Source organism: Bubalus kerabau, chromosome 13 (genome assembly GCF_029407905.1).
Source record: "Bubalus kerabau isolate K-KA32 ecotype Philippines breed swamp buffalo chromosome 13, PCC_UOA_SB_1v2, whole genome shotgun sequence".
Lineage (NCBI taxonomy): Eukaryota > Metazoa > Chordata > Mammalia > Artiodactyla > Bovidae > Bubalus > Bubalus kerabau.
The window spans coordinates 63,237,872-63,250,953 of record NC_073636.1 but is presented as its reverse complement, the minus strand read 5'-3'; the positions used below and the strand labels follow the sequence as shown (position 1 = coordinate 63,250,953).

The following is a 13,082-nucleotide window of genomic DNA, read 5'->3' as shown; positions in this document are numbered from 1 at the left end:
CGCCAATACTTTGGCCACCTGATGCAAAGAACTAACTCATTTGAAAAGACCCTGATGCTGGGAAAGATTTAAGGTGGGAAGAAAAGGGGATGACAGAGGATGAGATGGTTGGATGGCATCACCAAATCAATGGACATGAGTTTGAGTCAACTCCAGGATGATGGTCAGGTGATGGACAGGGAGGCCTGGTGTGCTGTGGTCCATGGGATTGCAAAGAGTTGGATACAACTGAACGACTGAACTGAACTGAAGTGAAGGGGAGGTGACTGAGAGCCAGGGAGGCTGTGTTCAGCTTGGTTCTCACTTATATTTGAACATGACTGGAGAACATTACCAGATCTGTATGGGCTCAGAAAGGATTCCACACTCAGTTCTCTCTGGAAACAGTAAGAAAACTGGGAGACGAATCAAAATAAAGAACATGGAAGTGAAAAAAGACAGGGAATAAAATAGATTGGGGATGATCACTGGATTCAGTTAATTGTGGATGTCAGCCTAAGTTTTAAAAAATTTTACTAAAGAAGATTGTAAAAAAGAGATTATAAATGTATAGGAAAACACTAAAACTCTGGTTAATAAAAGAGCAAACCTCTGAAGACGGTTACTCAGAAGAGGAAACGTCACAGACTAATAAGAGATTGATGAAATCCTGGCCCTACTGGTAGCCTGCCCACCTCCTCCTCCAAATAAAAAGAAAAGGAAAAAAAAAGAAAAGAAGAGAATTTCATCTATGGTATTTTCTAGCTACTGAAGAGAAAAGTTGTGAAAATGGAATAATTGGTGTTGTTTGAATATGAAGTGAAACTGACCAACACTGACTAGAAACAAATCACTTAATTTAGTTCTAATGGTGAAGTATTTGGTAAGTTATTTGGAGTGTCTTTAAACTATTATATGCCTTCAGATTTTAAAGTCATAAAAATGTTTATAGTTTTTGAATATTTTTATTTATCTACAGTAAGGAAATGATCCCATTTGTAATTCTATTTTTGGAAAAAAATTTCCCAAAGTCTCAGGATTACTTATGATAGTAAAGAATTCATAAATAACCTAAATGCCAACCAATGATCAAGTGATTCTGTTTTCTTTGTCCTTAGTACTATTCAGGGAACCATTTTCATATAAATGAAATTACTAATTTTACAAACTACACAATTCTAAATTACTATGAAGTTCCCTTTATAAAATGTAGTCCATGAGGTCACAGAGAGTCAGACATGACTGAGTGACTGAACTGAACTGATTTACACAAAAGGCTGATTTTGGAGGGTACAGTTGCTGGTGACATCTTTCAGTTGAAGCCTCACTGTGGGCTTCATCGCACCTGGTGGAAAAAGATGGAAAACTCACAGACTTCCAGATTGGATCCGAACACTCTCAGGAACGAGCCTGCAATGCCCGAAGGTGAGCCGGTATATGCCATTTACATCCTTCTCCAAACGCAGCTGGACTTTCATATTTGTCCTCACTTGAAATATGAGGGGATTAAGAACTGGAAGCCTGTGGGAGGGAAGAGTTAAGGATGGTGGGAGAGAATTTCAGAGCTTTCTACATTCCCATTTATTTCTAGAATGAGGGTCTCCATGTTCACACAAGATCCTAAAAATCACCCTATTACATCCCTTTCCTCATTTTTCAAAAGATGTGACTCAAGACTGGAGAGCAGGAGTGGCTTTCTTGAAGTCATGTATCCAGCCAGCAGCATCCAGAACACACGACTGATACTACCTCTGGCTCAGGGGACAGTTAGAAAGGAAAAAGTTAATTCTGAGTATGGCATCCTATCAAACCAAGAAACCATGACCTTGTAAAGTACTCTTTTAGAGGTCTTAAAATCTACTGCCTCGAGGGTCAGACTTGAAATGGAAATGAATGAAACAGACCAGGGCTTGGCTTTGTAGGGAGATGAGTGAAGGCTGTGATGAACTGAAGAACGCCCATCCTCTCTAAAAATATACTATGCAGACTAAAAAAACATATCTCTAGGCATCTGTATGTGTTAGTGCCAAGGAGTGTAGGGATCTAGAGCAGGTTCCTGAGTTCTCACCTTAAATCCTATTCAGTCAGAACTGAGTTGGCTCATGAAGTCCAAATCAATGAGTGGGGGCCTTTGAACGAAGCAGGGAAAAAGAAACTCACTCAACCTTCCTCCTTTCCTTAGAGGGGCCCCAGGATGGAAGCATTCGAGTATTCTTCAGGCTCCTGATTCTACACATAGGGTGACCCAGGCCTGGGGGGGGAGGGGCTGTTTTATTTCAACCACACAATGAGTCTTTCTGAGACTGTGCTGGACATCCTCCCCCCTCCCCCTGCTGCACACTGCACAAAAGTGAATGGAGTTGCACATGAGATTTGCAGCTGTTACTTACTTTGTACGTACAGAAAATGCCAATGCTACCAGTAATTCGGCTTCCTTGTTGTTGACGGAGTCCTGGAGGAAGACCTGAAGGAGGCGGGGGTCTTCTAGTTCTACCCTGGGTGAAGAAATAGCACAACAGGGGAAGGTTGTGGGCTTCAGCTGTGGGTGGACCTCGCTTTGTGTGAAGGCAGGTCTCCTGCAGAGCAGAAGCTGAAGGTATGCAAATATGGTTGCTCACTCTTTAATCATGGAATTGCATAGCTACTGCATGTTATGAGCACTGGGAATATAGCCCTAAGCAGAAAGAAACTCTTGTCTTAATGCATCTCAGGATGATCCAGTCCAGTCCTTTGGTCAGCACTAAGCAGTTTGGAGGGCTTTCCAGATGGTGCTAGTGGTAAAGAACCCGCCTGCCAATGCAGGAGATGTAAAGAGATGTGGGCTGGATCCCTGGGTTGGGAAGATCCCCTGGAGCAGGGCATGGCAACCCACTCCAGTATTCTTGCCTAGAGAATCCCATGGACAGAGGAGCCTGGTGGGCTACAGTGTGTGTGCGTGAGTGCTAAGTCACAAAGAGCCAGACGTGACTGAGCGACTTAGCATGCACACACACACGAAAGCAGGCTGGAATAAAAGAGTGGATAAATAGTCAGGAAAAGACTGAAAGCCATATGTAGCACATACCTAGAGAGGGTGTGTATGTGTAAAGCAATAAACGCAGTAAATAAACCCAGGTGACAGGTACTGTGAAAAGGCCCTTGTAGGATCAGGAAAAAAAGGATGACATTGGGAAGAATGGAGTTTTAGATAGGGTAGTCAAGGAAACCATTTCATTGGTGGTGACATTTGGTGGCCAGAATCACGAATAAAATAAGGGCACAGGTCATGAGGAGGGAGGCTTCCCTGGTGGCTCAGCAGTAAAAAATTTGCCTGCCAATGCAGGAGACTTGGGTTTGATCCCTGGGTCTGAAAGATCCTCTGGAGAAGGAAATGGCTACCCACTCCAATATTCTTGCCTGGGAATAAACAAGTCAAAAGGATAACCAGGGGAAGAAACAGCTAGGCTGAAGACAGAGTAAGTGCAAAGGCCCTGAGGCTGAAACTTGGCCAGCATGTTTGAGGAACAGCAACAGACTCAGTGTGGCTGGTGGGCAGTGGGTGAGGGGAGAATTATAGGAGAAGCGAGAGAGTCAGGGCCAGGCATCACAAAGGCTTGTGGGCCAGTGATAAGGACTTTGGGTTTGGTTTTGAGAGCAAAGAGAAGACGTTGGAGGGTCTCAGTAAGGGAGTTACAGAGTCTGTCTTACTCCTTAGATTTTTCTGGATACTGGTGGAACAGGATGGAGGGGAGGGCTTAAAGTGAAAGAAGAGGGTCTCTCAGATCAGAGGAGGTGGGCAAAATGGGCAAATGCCTGGATGTGTTTTGAAGGTAGGGCTGCCCAGATTTGCTGAGAGGATGTGGCTCTGAGGGAAAGAGAGGAGGCTAGGACCACATTAGGAGCTTTGGCCAGAGCAAACTTCCTGAGTGGACCTGTCATTAACTAAGATGAGCTAGGTCGGGGAAGGACCAGGTAGGGTGGGACGAGTGTGGGTGGGAATCAGCAGTTATGTTGGGTGTGTTAGGAACAGGAGCTGGGTCTTTTTCACTCTGGTGGTCAGATAACATTGATTATTGTAGAAAAAGTGAAAGAGAAAGTGTTAGTTGCTCAGTTGTGTCCGACTCTTTGTGACCCTCATGGGCTGTAGCCTGCCAGTTTCCTTTGTCCATGGGATTTTCCAGGCAGGCATACTGGAGTGGGTTGCCATTCCTTTTCTCCAGGGTATCTTCCCAACCCAGGGATTGAATGGAGGTCTCTTGCATTGCAGGCAGATTCTTTACTATCTGAGCAACAAGGGAAACCCATTATTGTAGAGGTTGCTATTGTTACTGCCAATTGGGGTCTTACTAAGGATGGGGAACTGTGCAAGCGTTTTACATGTATTATTTCATGTAATATTCACAGCAGTTCTCCAGGGATAAATGCTATCATTCCCTATTTAACATGGAACAAGAATTGAGAAGGGAAGGGAAGAGGAAGAGAGAAGGGAAGAGAACTGTTGCCCTCCTGGCAGATAGAGAGATTGAACCCTGTCTGCAGCACCTCCTCAACTCCTGTAGCCCCCTCGACAACCCCCACTGTGGGAATTTCTTCCAACTGTAGTACATCCCCTATGTACGAATCTTTCAGTTGTGAACTTTCAAAGATGCAACATGTGTTTGCGTGTCCAATCACATAAGGTGTGAGTGAAACTGCAGCTTACCCTCTGTCTCCCATTGCTGACCATCCTTCAGCTCTACCATCTCTCACCTCCTGCAGTCAGCAGCTCTTCTTGCCCTGTTCACTCAGTGCCAACCCCGGTGTGCCAGCTGTTGTACTGTATGACTGTACTTTTCAACGTACTGTGCTATAAGACTTAAAATGTTTTCTTTATTTTTTTTGTATTTTTAATGCATTATTTGTGTGAAAATATTATAAACCTATTATAGTACAGTACTATATAGCCATTGGTGTTAGTTACCAAGGCTAAATTTGTTGGACTTACAGACACATTGGACTTATGAACGTGCTCTCTGAAAGGAACTCCTTTTATGTAGGGGACTTACTGTAGTGGATCTAAGGTCATAGGTGCTGGAAGGGCTGCTAACTGAAGGGAAGGCCTCTGTGAAGCCAGGGCACGTGCGATGAGCTCTAATAAATTGACAAACCCGGAGAGCCTGGACCTGGGGGCGGCGACTGGAGCACACTCACACAGCATTGCTATCACTGTTGATGTCCAGCAGGCCAGCTGGTTGGCCGAAGACATTCTGCAATGACTCTTGAAGGTCAATGTTCTGCAGGCTCCGGAGAAAGCCCACGCTGAGGAGTTCTTGAGTCAAGACTGAAAAACATGCCCCCCACCCCCACCCCCAAACCCAATTAGACATTTAGAGGTCAAAGTGTCTCAGATGCAACCTTGACCTCTGAGTAAGTCCCATACGAGGTGCTTCCTCTTCGTTCACCTAGTCTTTCTGGTCTGCTCAGTGCCGAGCCAAGTTCCAGACACCGTCACTCAGTAAACATTTATAGGAGCCACAGCTCTGTCAGGGATGGGGCTGCCGCAGTGAGAACAGGCAGAACTCTCTGCCCTGGTGGAGCTGGCGTGTCAGTGAGAGTGAGGGGAGAGACGGCAGAGCCATGAATGAAGAGACTTGCAGGAGGCGGGGGCAAATAAATGCTATAAAGGGGTTGATTTCAAAATATTTAGCAACCAGTTTGGCACAGCACTGGCTGGTCAGAAAGAACATCAGCTGTAGCTGAGGCCTGGTCCTGGGGCTCCTGTGCTTAACTTTTCAGATTTTTGGTTGGTGAGGAGCCTGGAGTTCTGGGGGAAGGGGGTGGGGGGAAGCGGCGGGTGAAGCTGGGATGGTTAGGGTGATGAGCGAGAGCCGCTGGGAGTCTCTGAACAAGGATTATTTCCCAGGAAGAATAGAAAAATTTTTCAATATACTGAATGTTATTTTTGTCTATGAGGGAAAATAAAAGGCAGAGTGAGGAATTGAGAGTCCTGGGTGAGGGTGTTTATATATGCAGCGAGATGGAGGAAGGTCTTCATGCAAATTCAAAATTTTAGCAGAGACCTGAAGAAAGGGAGGGAACGGTGCTGATAGTTAGGGGAGGAGTGTTCCAGCCAGAAGGAATAGCATGTGCAAAGGTCCTGGGGTGTGCTTAACGTGCTGAGGATGCTACTGTGGCAGAGGGGAGGGAGTGAGCATGCAGTAGTAGGAGAAGTGGGCAGAGGTTTTAATCGATGAAGCACAGAGACAGGAAAGGGAGGAACCTTGGGGGAAGGGGGTTAAATAGAATAATGCAGTGATGATCAGAGCTGTTAACGATTATTGGAGTTAACTGTGTCCCAGGTACTAGGCTAATCAGAACTTTACTGACATTAGTTAATGACCTGGATCTCTAGAAGAGGCCTGTGGGCCTGACACAACTAGGTGTGACCCAAGGCTGGACAGTCTCACCATCGTTGATCTGGGAAGAAACTTCAGACAGGACTTCTTGAGCAGAGGATAAAGCAAGCAGCCCACAGAGGACAATGAAGAGGCTGGAGACCTTCAGCATCTTGGAATGGGTACCTGTGGGTAAGCAGGGCAGAGATGGTTCTCTGAGAGAATCTCCCCAGAGCTTGGATCCAGGATGGCCACAGAACTCACTGGACTCATTTTACAGATGGGGCCACTGAGGCTCAGAGAGGAGACACACTTTTCCCCATAGTACTGAGCAAGAAATGGAAGGTCCAGCCCAAGGCTTCACAACCCATATTTTATGCCCAAGAGATCTAGACATACAACTCTTCCTTCAGGGACACAGCCTCCCCCAGTGGAGCTCTGACTGCCTCTGTGAGAGGCTGTATAAAGTTGTAGTTACAAGACTATAGCAACAAAATCAGAAATGAGGCTTTTCCTATCCTGATAACAAAGAAAATAAAGAGAACAGCGAACTGGTCTAGAGAAACAGCATAAACAGGCCTGAAAAAGTTGATCTATCTGAGTTTTAACTGTTACTAATCTGTAGTGTCTGTAACTAGATGGCTCTTCAAAAGCTAACCTCTAACACTCCCTGACTTGGTGTGAATTACATTTTTGCAGGGATTAACACTCCCTACACTCCTTTGTGGGCTTCCCTGGTGGCTCAGATGGTAAAGAATCAGCCTGCAATGCAGGAGACGTGGGTTCAATCCCTGGGTCGGGAAGATTCCCTGGAGAAGGGAATGGCTACCCACTCCAGTACTCTTGCCTGGAAAATCCCATGGGCGGAGGAGCCTGGTAGGCTGCAGTCCATGGGGTCGCGAAGAGTTGGAGACGACTGAGCAACTTCACTTTGACTTTTCACTTTCATGCACTGGAGAAGGAAATGGAAACCCACTCCAGTGTTCTTGCCTGGAGAATCCCAGGGACGGGGGAGCCTGGTGGGCTGCCGTCTATGGGGTCGCACAGAGTCGGACACGACTTAGCAGCAGCAGCAGCAGTGGGCAGCTGTTAAAGAATCTGCCTGCAGTGCAGGAGACCTGGGTTTCATCCTTGGGTTGGAAAGATCCCCTGGAGAAGGGATTGGCTACCCACTCCATTATTATGACCTGGAGAATTCCATGGACTATACAGTCCATGGGGTCGCAAAGAGTTGGACACTACTGAGCAACTTTCACTTTCACTTCTGCTGCAGAAACAGATAAGAACTGGCATCTCTGTGATCCAAGCATCCACCATGGTCTTATATATAATACTAGCAGAGGGTGACATAAATACTACCCTGAGACACGTAGAAGGAGTTCAAATGACTCTAGGGTAAAAACCTAGAGGAGTTAAGCTCACAAGAGGCATATTGGCCCACCACACAATTTCACTAGAAAATTTTATCCCTGATCAATCCAAGTTTAAAATGGGAGACAGATTCTTTCAAACAGAAAAATGAGTGGCATCAGAAAGCCAGCCTATAACTAACACCCTAGCCAGATTCAGGTACCATATGTATCAATTTCATATTTGCAAGTACTCACTTAATTGAAAATTAAAGTAAATCTTGCCCTGCACATGAATAAGAGGGCTCTCGTTGCATAGGCAGTTGTTAGAAAAGCTATCTTGATATAAACCTCCTTTCAAATATCTGATCTCGAGAAAAAAAACAAAAGCCCTTCTGCGGGAACCTGCATTTCTCTTCCTGTGCCTTTGAAATGTAAATATTCTGATTTTCTTCAGCTAAAGTGTATGAGTTGAAAACTTGGTCTTTCCCATCCAAAAGGTACACTTACAGTGTGCATTTGGCAGTGAATCATATACACTGGGATTACGAACAGTGATTTTTCTGACCGTATCAACTCTCAGGGGCTTTTGGCCATCTTAAATTTCATTGCATCGGCCTGTACAATGATGGTCTTTACTTCCTTAGACTATTTTGGGGAGTAAACTTTCTAGATCTTGTTTAGGCAGCCTCCTTCACACTTTCTTGTGGGGAAACCTATTCCATCTTTACACTATTAAAATATATCTCACTAATGGCCAGATGATGGATCCTTTGAACTAGGAAAACTCTAAATTGATAAATTTCTAGCCAACTCTCATTATAAGCAGCTGTTTTATTGGTACCTATGAGGAAATTATGAAAGTAAGAGGCAGAAAAAAATATATAACTAATTGTTAACTGAAGAACTTCCTCAGTTTAAAACAAACAAAAAAAACCAGTTTAGGAAGACTTTTTTGTGTTTCCTCTTCCCCTCGGTGGGTCTTACAGATGCTAATAAAAATATTAGAATAATAATATTAATTGGTTGATTAATAGGAAAATAAGAAAAAAATGAAGGGAAAGCCTAGAGAGTTTTTCCCAACAAGGTAGAAATTTTAAGGTACTTATCTAAATGGATAAAGAAATCTTTGGATGGTTATTTTTAAATGGGTTAAATTTAAAGGACATTTATGAGATTAAAACAGAAGGTTTTTAAAAAAAATTTATTTGATACTATACTACCTAAGGTTGAATGGGCCAAAGGGATCCCCTACTGTCCCCCAACATCAGAGAGCCCCTATGGGCTTCCCTGATGGCTCAGATGGAAAGGAATCCACCTGCAATGCAGGAGACCTGGGTTTGATCCCTGGGTTGGGAAGATCTGTTGGAGGAGGGAAAGGCTACCCACTCCAATACCCATGGACAGAAGAGCTTGGAGGGCTAGAGTCTATGGTGTTGCAAAGAGTTGGACACGACTGAGTGACTAAGCATAGTGACTAACATATTTAAAGGGCTAGAAAAATTTACACTGAGGTATCTGACCAACGGATTACTTGGGGCAACAATTAGGCCAATTAATCAAATTAAAAAATTGACAAAAGTTGAGTCCCTTGGCTCAACCCCTCTTGGAGGACACCAGAGCCTTTTATACAAAATAGATAAAACGATTAAGAAATAAAAGAAAGGAAAGCTCCTAGAACATGTAAAACCAAGACTTGTTGATTGGATCTTACTGAAAACTAAAGTTGAAGTTATAAAGGTTGATAGAATTGAGATAAATGTTGTAAAAAGTGGTGTATTTAACTGAGCTTTATATAAAATGGTTACATCTCTCTTGCTTAATTATTTTGTGGAATAGACATGTTTCACTGGGAGATATTTCCCCTGCATAAGACAGGGCACACAGGAAATATTAATTAAACACACTACAGGACTTCCCTGGTGGCTCAGACGGTAAAGTGTCTGCCTACAGTGCGGGAGACCTGGGTCAGGAAGATCCTCTGGAGAAGGAAATGACAACCCACTCCAGTATTCTTGCCTGGAGAATCCCATGGACGGAGCAGCCTGGTGGGCTACAGTCCATGGGGTCGCAAAGAGTTGGACACGACTGAATGACTTCACTTTAAAGGAAACCAATAGGGTTACCTGAGGCATACAATATAAAGTAAAAACTGGCATCTAATATTCAGGGGCTAATAAAACAAAATTAGTGATTTTGCTTGGTTTAACTTGTACACTCAGAAAGAGAGCCTTGTTGAATTACCTTATGCAAGCTTTTGAAAGTGAAAGTGAAGTTGCTCAGTCGTGTCTGACTCTTTGCGACCCTGTGAACTGTAGCCCACCAGGCTCCTCCGTCCATGGGATTCTCCAGGCAAGAATACTGGAGTGCGTTGTCACTTCCTTCTCCAGGGGATCTTCCCGACCCAGGGATCAAACCCAGGTCTCCCGCATCATGGGCAGATGCTTTAACCTCTGAGCCACCAGGGAAGCTTTTGAAGGCATGATAATTAAAACCTAAAGCTGAAGAACATAAAACTCTCAAATTTCAGTTTAGTTGGTAATCTCATTGAAAAGTGATGAAAGAAAATACAGTTGAGCAAATCAATTTTTAATATTATTTAGGTGACAAACCAGTTCTTTGGGGAATTAAAAGCAATTGTCTTTATTTTTCTAATCTCTATAAATCAGAAATATAAATACAGTCCACAAGGACCTTAGACTGAGCCTAATTAGCCCAATCAAATAGAACCTAAAACGAAAGGGACAAAAAAGAGGAAAAGTGGCCTTTTTAAACTCAAGTTACAGAAAAGTCCTCCTCAGACAAAATCTAATTCATAGCCTCCTTCAGACTTTATCAAGGACAAATACACATCTTGAGTCTTTCCCACAAGTAGTAAAGCCTTAGTTATCTAAGCAAGCACATTTAATTCATTCCAACTGTTACCTGTAAACTTGTAAGTTTTCATTATAATGCCTGATTTGTAAGTTTTTAAAGTGAAGCTATGAGATCTATAGTTTTGTCTATTTGTTACTGAGTACAAGCTTGCTTGGAGAAGGCAATGGCACCCCACTCCAGTACTCTTGCCTGGAAAATCCCATGGACGGAGGAGCCTGGTAGGCTGCAGTCCATGGGGTCGCTAAGAGTCGTACACGACTGAGCGACTTCATTTTCGCTTTTCACTTTCATGCACTGGAGAAGGAAATGGCAACCCATTCCAGTGTTCTTGCCTGGAGAATCCCAGGGACGGGGGAGCCTGGTGGGCTGCCATCTCTGGGGTCGCACAGAGTCGGACACGACTGAAGTGACTTAGCAGCAGCAGCAGCAGCAGCACAAGCTTGCTTTGCTTGCTGCAGGACAGGCCAATAAATTGGGAGACGAGATACTGAGACAAGAAATAGTGACTTTATTTGGAAAGCCAGCAGACTGAGAAGATAACAAACTAGTGTCGCCCCAAACCATCTTATCAGGGTCTGGGTGCCAGACCAGAGACAGGAAGGAGACAAGTAAGTAAAGTGAAAAGGCCATTAGTCTTGCAAAAATATCTCTTGGCTTGGCCAGCATCGGGGAGAGGATGTATTAATTTCTTCTTTTCTGTAGCCATTCACAGGTGGGCAGGGTCAGAATGTCTCCCTGTGAGCTGGCACTTAAGTCAGAGCCGCAGATTCCCTGAGGCCATTAAGTATGCTTACAGCTATAGGCAGCATCCTTTTAGTGATTATAATAACAAAAGCAATGAAAAGCAAAGGTTAAAGTAAAAGAAACAGATCCAGCATGGAGTCAGGGCTTCCAAAAAATTCTTTCAAGGTGGTTGATCCAGCTTTTATTTTCCTGTCCTGTTTTTTTCCTGATTGAATATCAGACATGATGGCTGGAGCTCAACAGCTGTTTCATTATCATAAAGATGAAAGCCCCGACCTACGGGGAAGCAGAAGGAAGAGCTGGAAGGATCCCCCATGTCAGTGTAACGATCTACCTCTGGACTTTTCATTATTTAAGCCACTATTTTCTTGTGATCTGTACTAGAACCAATCACAATGGCAACTGGTAGCATTTATCAGAGGCTTTAGTCTGGTTTGACATCTCATGAAAAGGCAGGTTGGGGAGTGTCATTGCATTGGGCTCACCTGGATGCCTCTGGTGTGCTGTAGAGATGCCCTGGGTCTCCGTTAGTTGGTTCCCAGTGGACTCTGCATTGGGGAAGACTTTATAGATGGTGAGTGACCCTATTGCTGGGGAAAACGTGGCACTGAGTGATGGACTGCTGGAAAACTGATGAGAAGCCCTTGATCTCACGATGTCCATCCAATACCTCCAAAGTAAACTTTTCTGCATGGAAGGCCCCAGGAGATTAAGGGGATTAGTGAGTCACTTAAGCACTTTAATGGATGTGTCAATAATGTATTTGGAACTGTACATCATGAATGTCACCATATGCAGAGGTGTGGGGAACATGGAGAGCAACCAAGAGGGCTGGGAGACTGTGTTCATGATTCATTCACATTCCAGTCCTGCTTTGAGCCATTTCCCTCATCTGTATCATGAGTGAGGTGGATCCAGGGACTGTGAGGGAAGAAATCTCTGAGTAGAAGCAAGGGAGAGGGTATTCTTGCTTCCATCTGTTGCAGGGAGGAAGACAATTCTGACTCCATGTTGGAAACTGTTTCTTTGACTTGATTTTCATTGCTCTTGTTATTATCAGTTCAGTTCAGTTCAGTCGCTCAGTTGTGTCTAACTCTTTGCAACCCCATGGATTGCAGCACACCAGGTTCCCCTGTTCATCACCAACTACTGGAGCTTACTCAAATTCATGTCCATTGAGTCCATGATGCTATCCAACCATCTCATCCCCTGTTGTCCCCTTCTTCTCCCACCTTCAATCTTACCCAGAATCAGGGTCTTTTCCAATGATTCAGTTCTTTGCATCAGGTGGCCAAATTGTTATTTGTTATTATAATCATTGTTATTATAAAATTAAAATCATTGTTATTACAAAATTGTTGTATAAAAATTGTTATTATAATCATACTTAATAGCTTAACTCAGAGGACCCTACCCTTCTGCTTGACTGTAAACTAAAGTGCCTTTCATCAGTTCATAGAGAATTTGTCCCTACCCACCTGTGAACAGAAGAGATTAACACACCTTTTCCAAAGGCTGGCCATTCCTTTGGAAATGTTTTTCAAGACTGAAGACCATTTCACTTCATTTCCCCACTGCCATTCCCTCTCAGTCTGCCTCTTGACTCTAGTTCCTCATTGCTTTTCCTCTGACTCTACAAAAGCGCCTGGCATCCAGACCCTGACAAGATGGTTATTTTGAGGCACTAGCTTGCCATCTTCTTGGTCAGCTGCTTTCTGAATAGAGTCATTTTCCTTGCCTTAGCACCACAACTCTCAGATTCATCGGCCTGTTTTTCAGT

The 13,082-nt window shown here is 44.0% G+C and overlaps 1 protein-coding gene across 1 annotated transcript; it reads right to left on the bottom strand.

The window, feature by feature from the left end:
* Positions 1–1,346: 1,346 nt before the first annotated feature.
* Positions 1,347–6,654, bottom strand: LOC129625218 (latherin-like). Its single transcript, XM_055543335.1, has 4 exons — positions 6,405–6,654; positions 5,106–5,238; positions 2,370–2,474; positions 1,347–1,500 (listed from the first exon to the last, which is right to left on the bottom strand). Exons 1-4 carry the CDS (start codon positions 6,502–6,504, stop codon positions 1,347–1,349), a joined length of 492 nt encoding a protein of 163 aa, XP_055399310.1. The 5' UTR covers positions 6,505–6,654.
* Between the last annotated feature and the right edge of the window lie 6,428 nt (positions 6,655–13,082).

What these genes read in the sequence shown, in the direction of transcription:
- LOC129625218 (XM_055543335.1), bottom strand. Translation starts at nt 6,504, where the DNA reads ATGCTGAAGGTCTCCAGCCTCTTCATTGTCCTCTGTGGGCTGCTTGCT. An exon ending in CCCAGGTCCAGGCTCTCCGG is followed by an intron (nt 2,475 to 5,105) that starts GTTTGTCAATTT and finishes TTCTTCACCCAG; the next exon opens with GGTAGAACTAGAAGACCCCC. An exon ending in GCATTTTCTGTACGTACAAA is followed by an intron (nt 1,501 to 2,369) that starts GTAAGTAACAGC and finishes TCCCTCCCACAG; the next exon opens with GCTTCCAGTTCTTAATCCCC.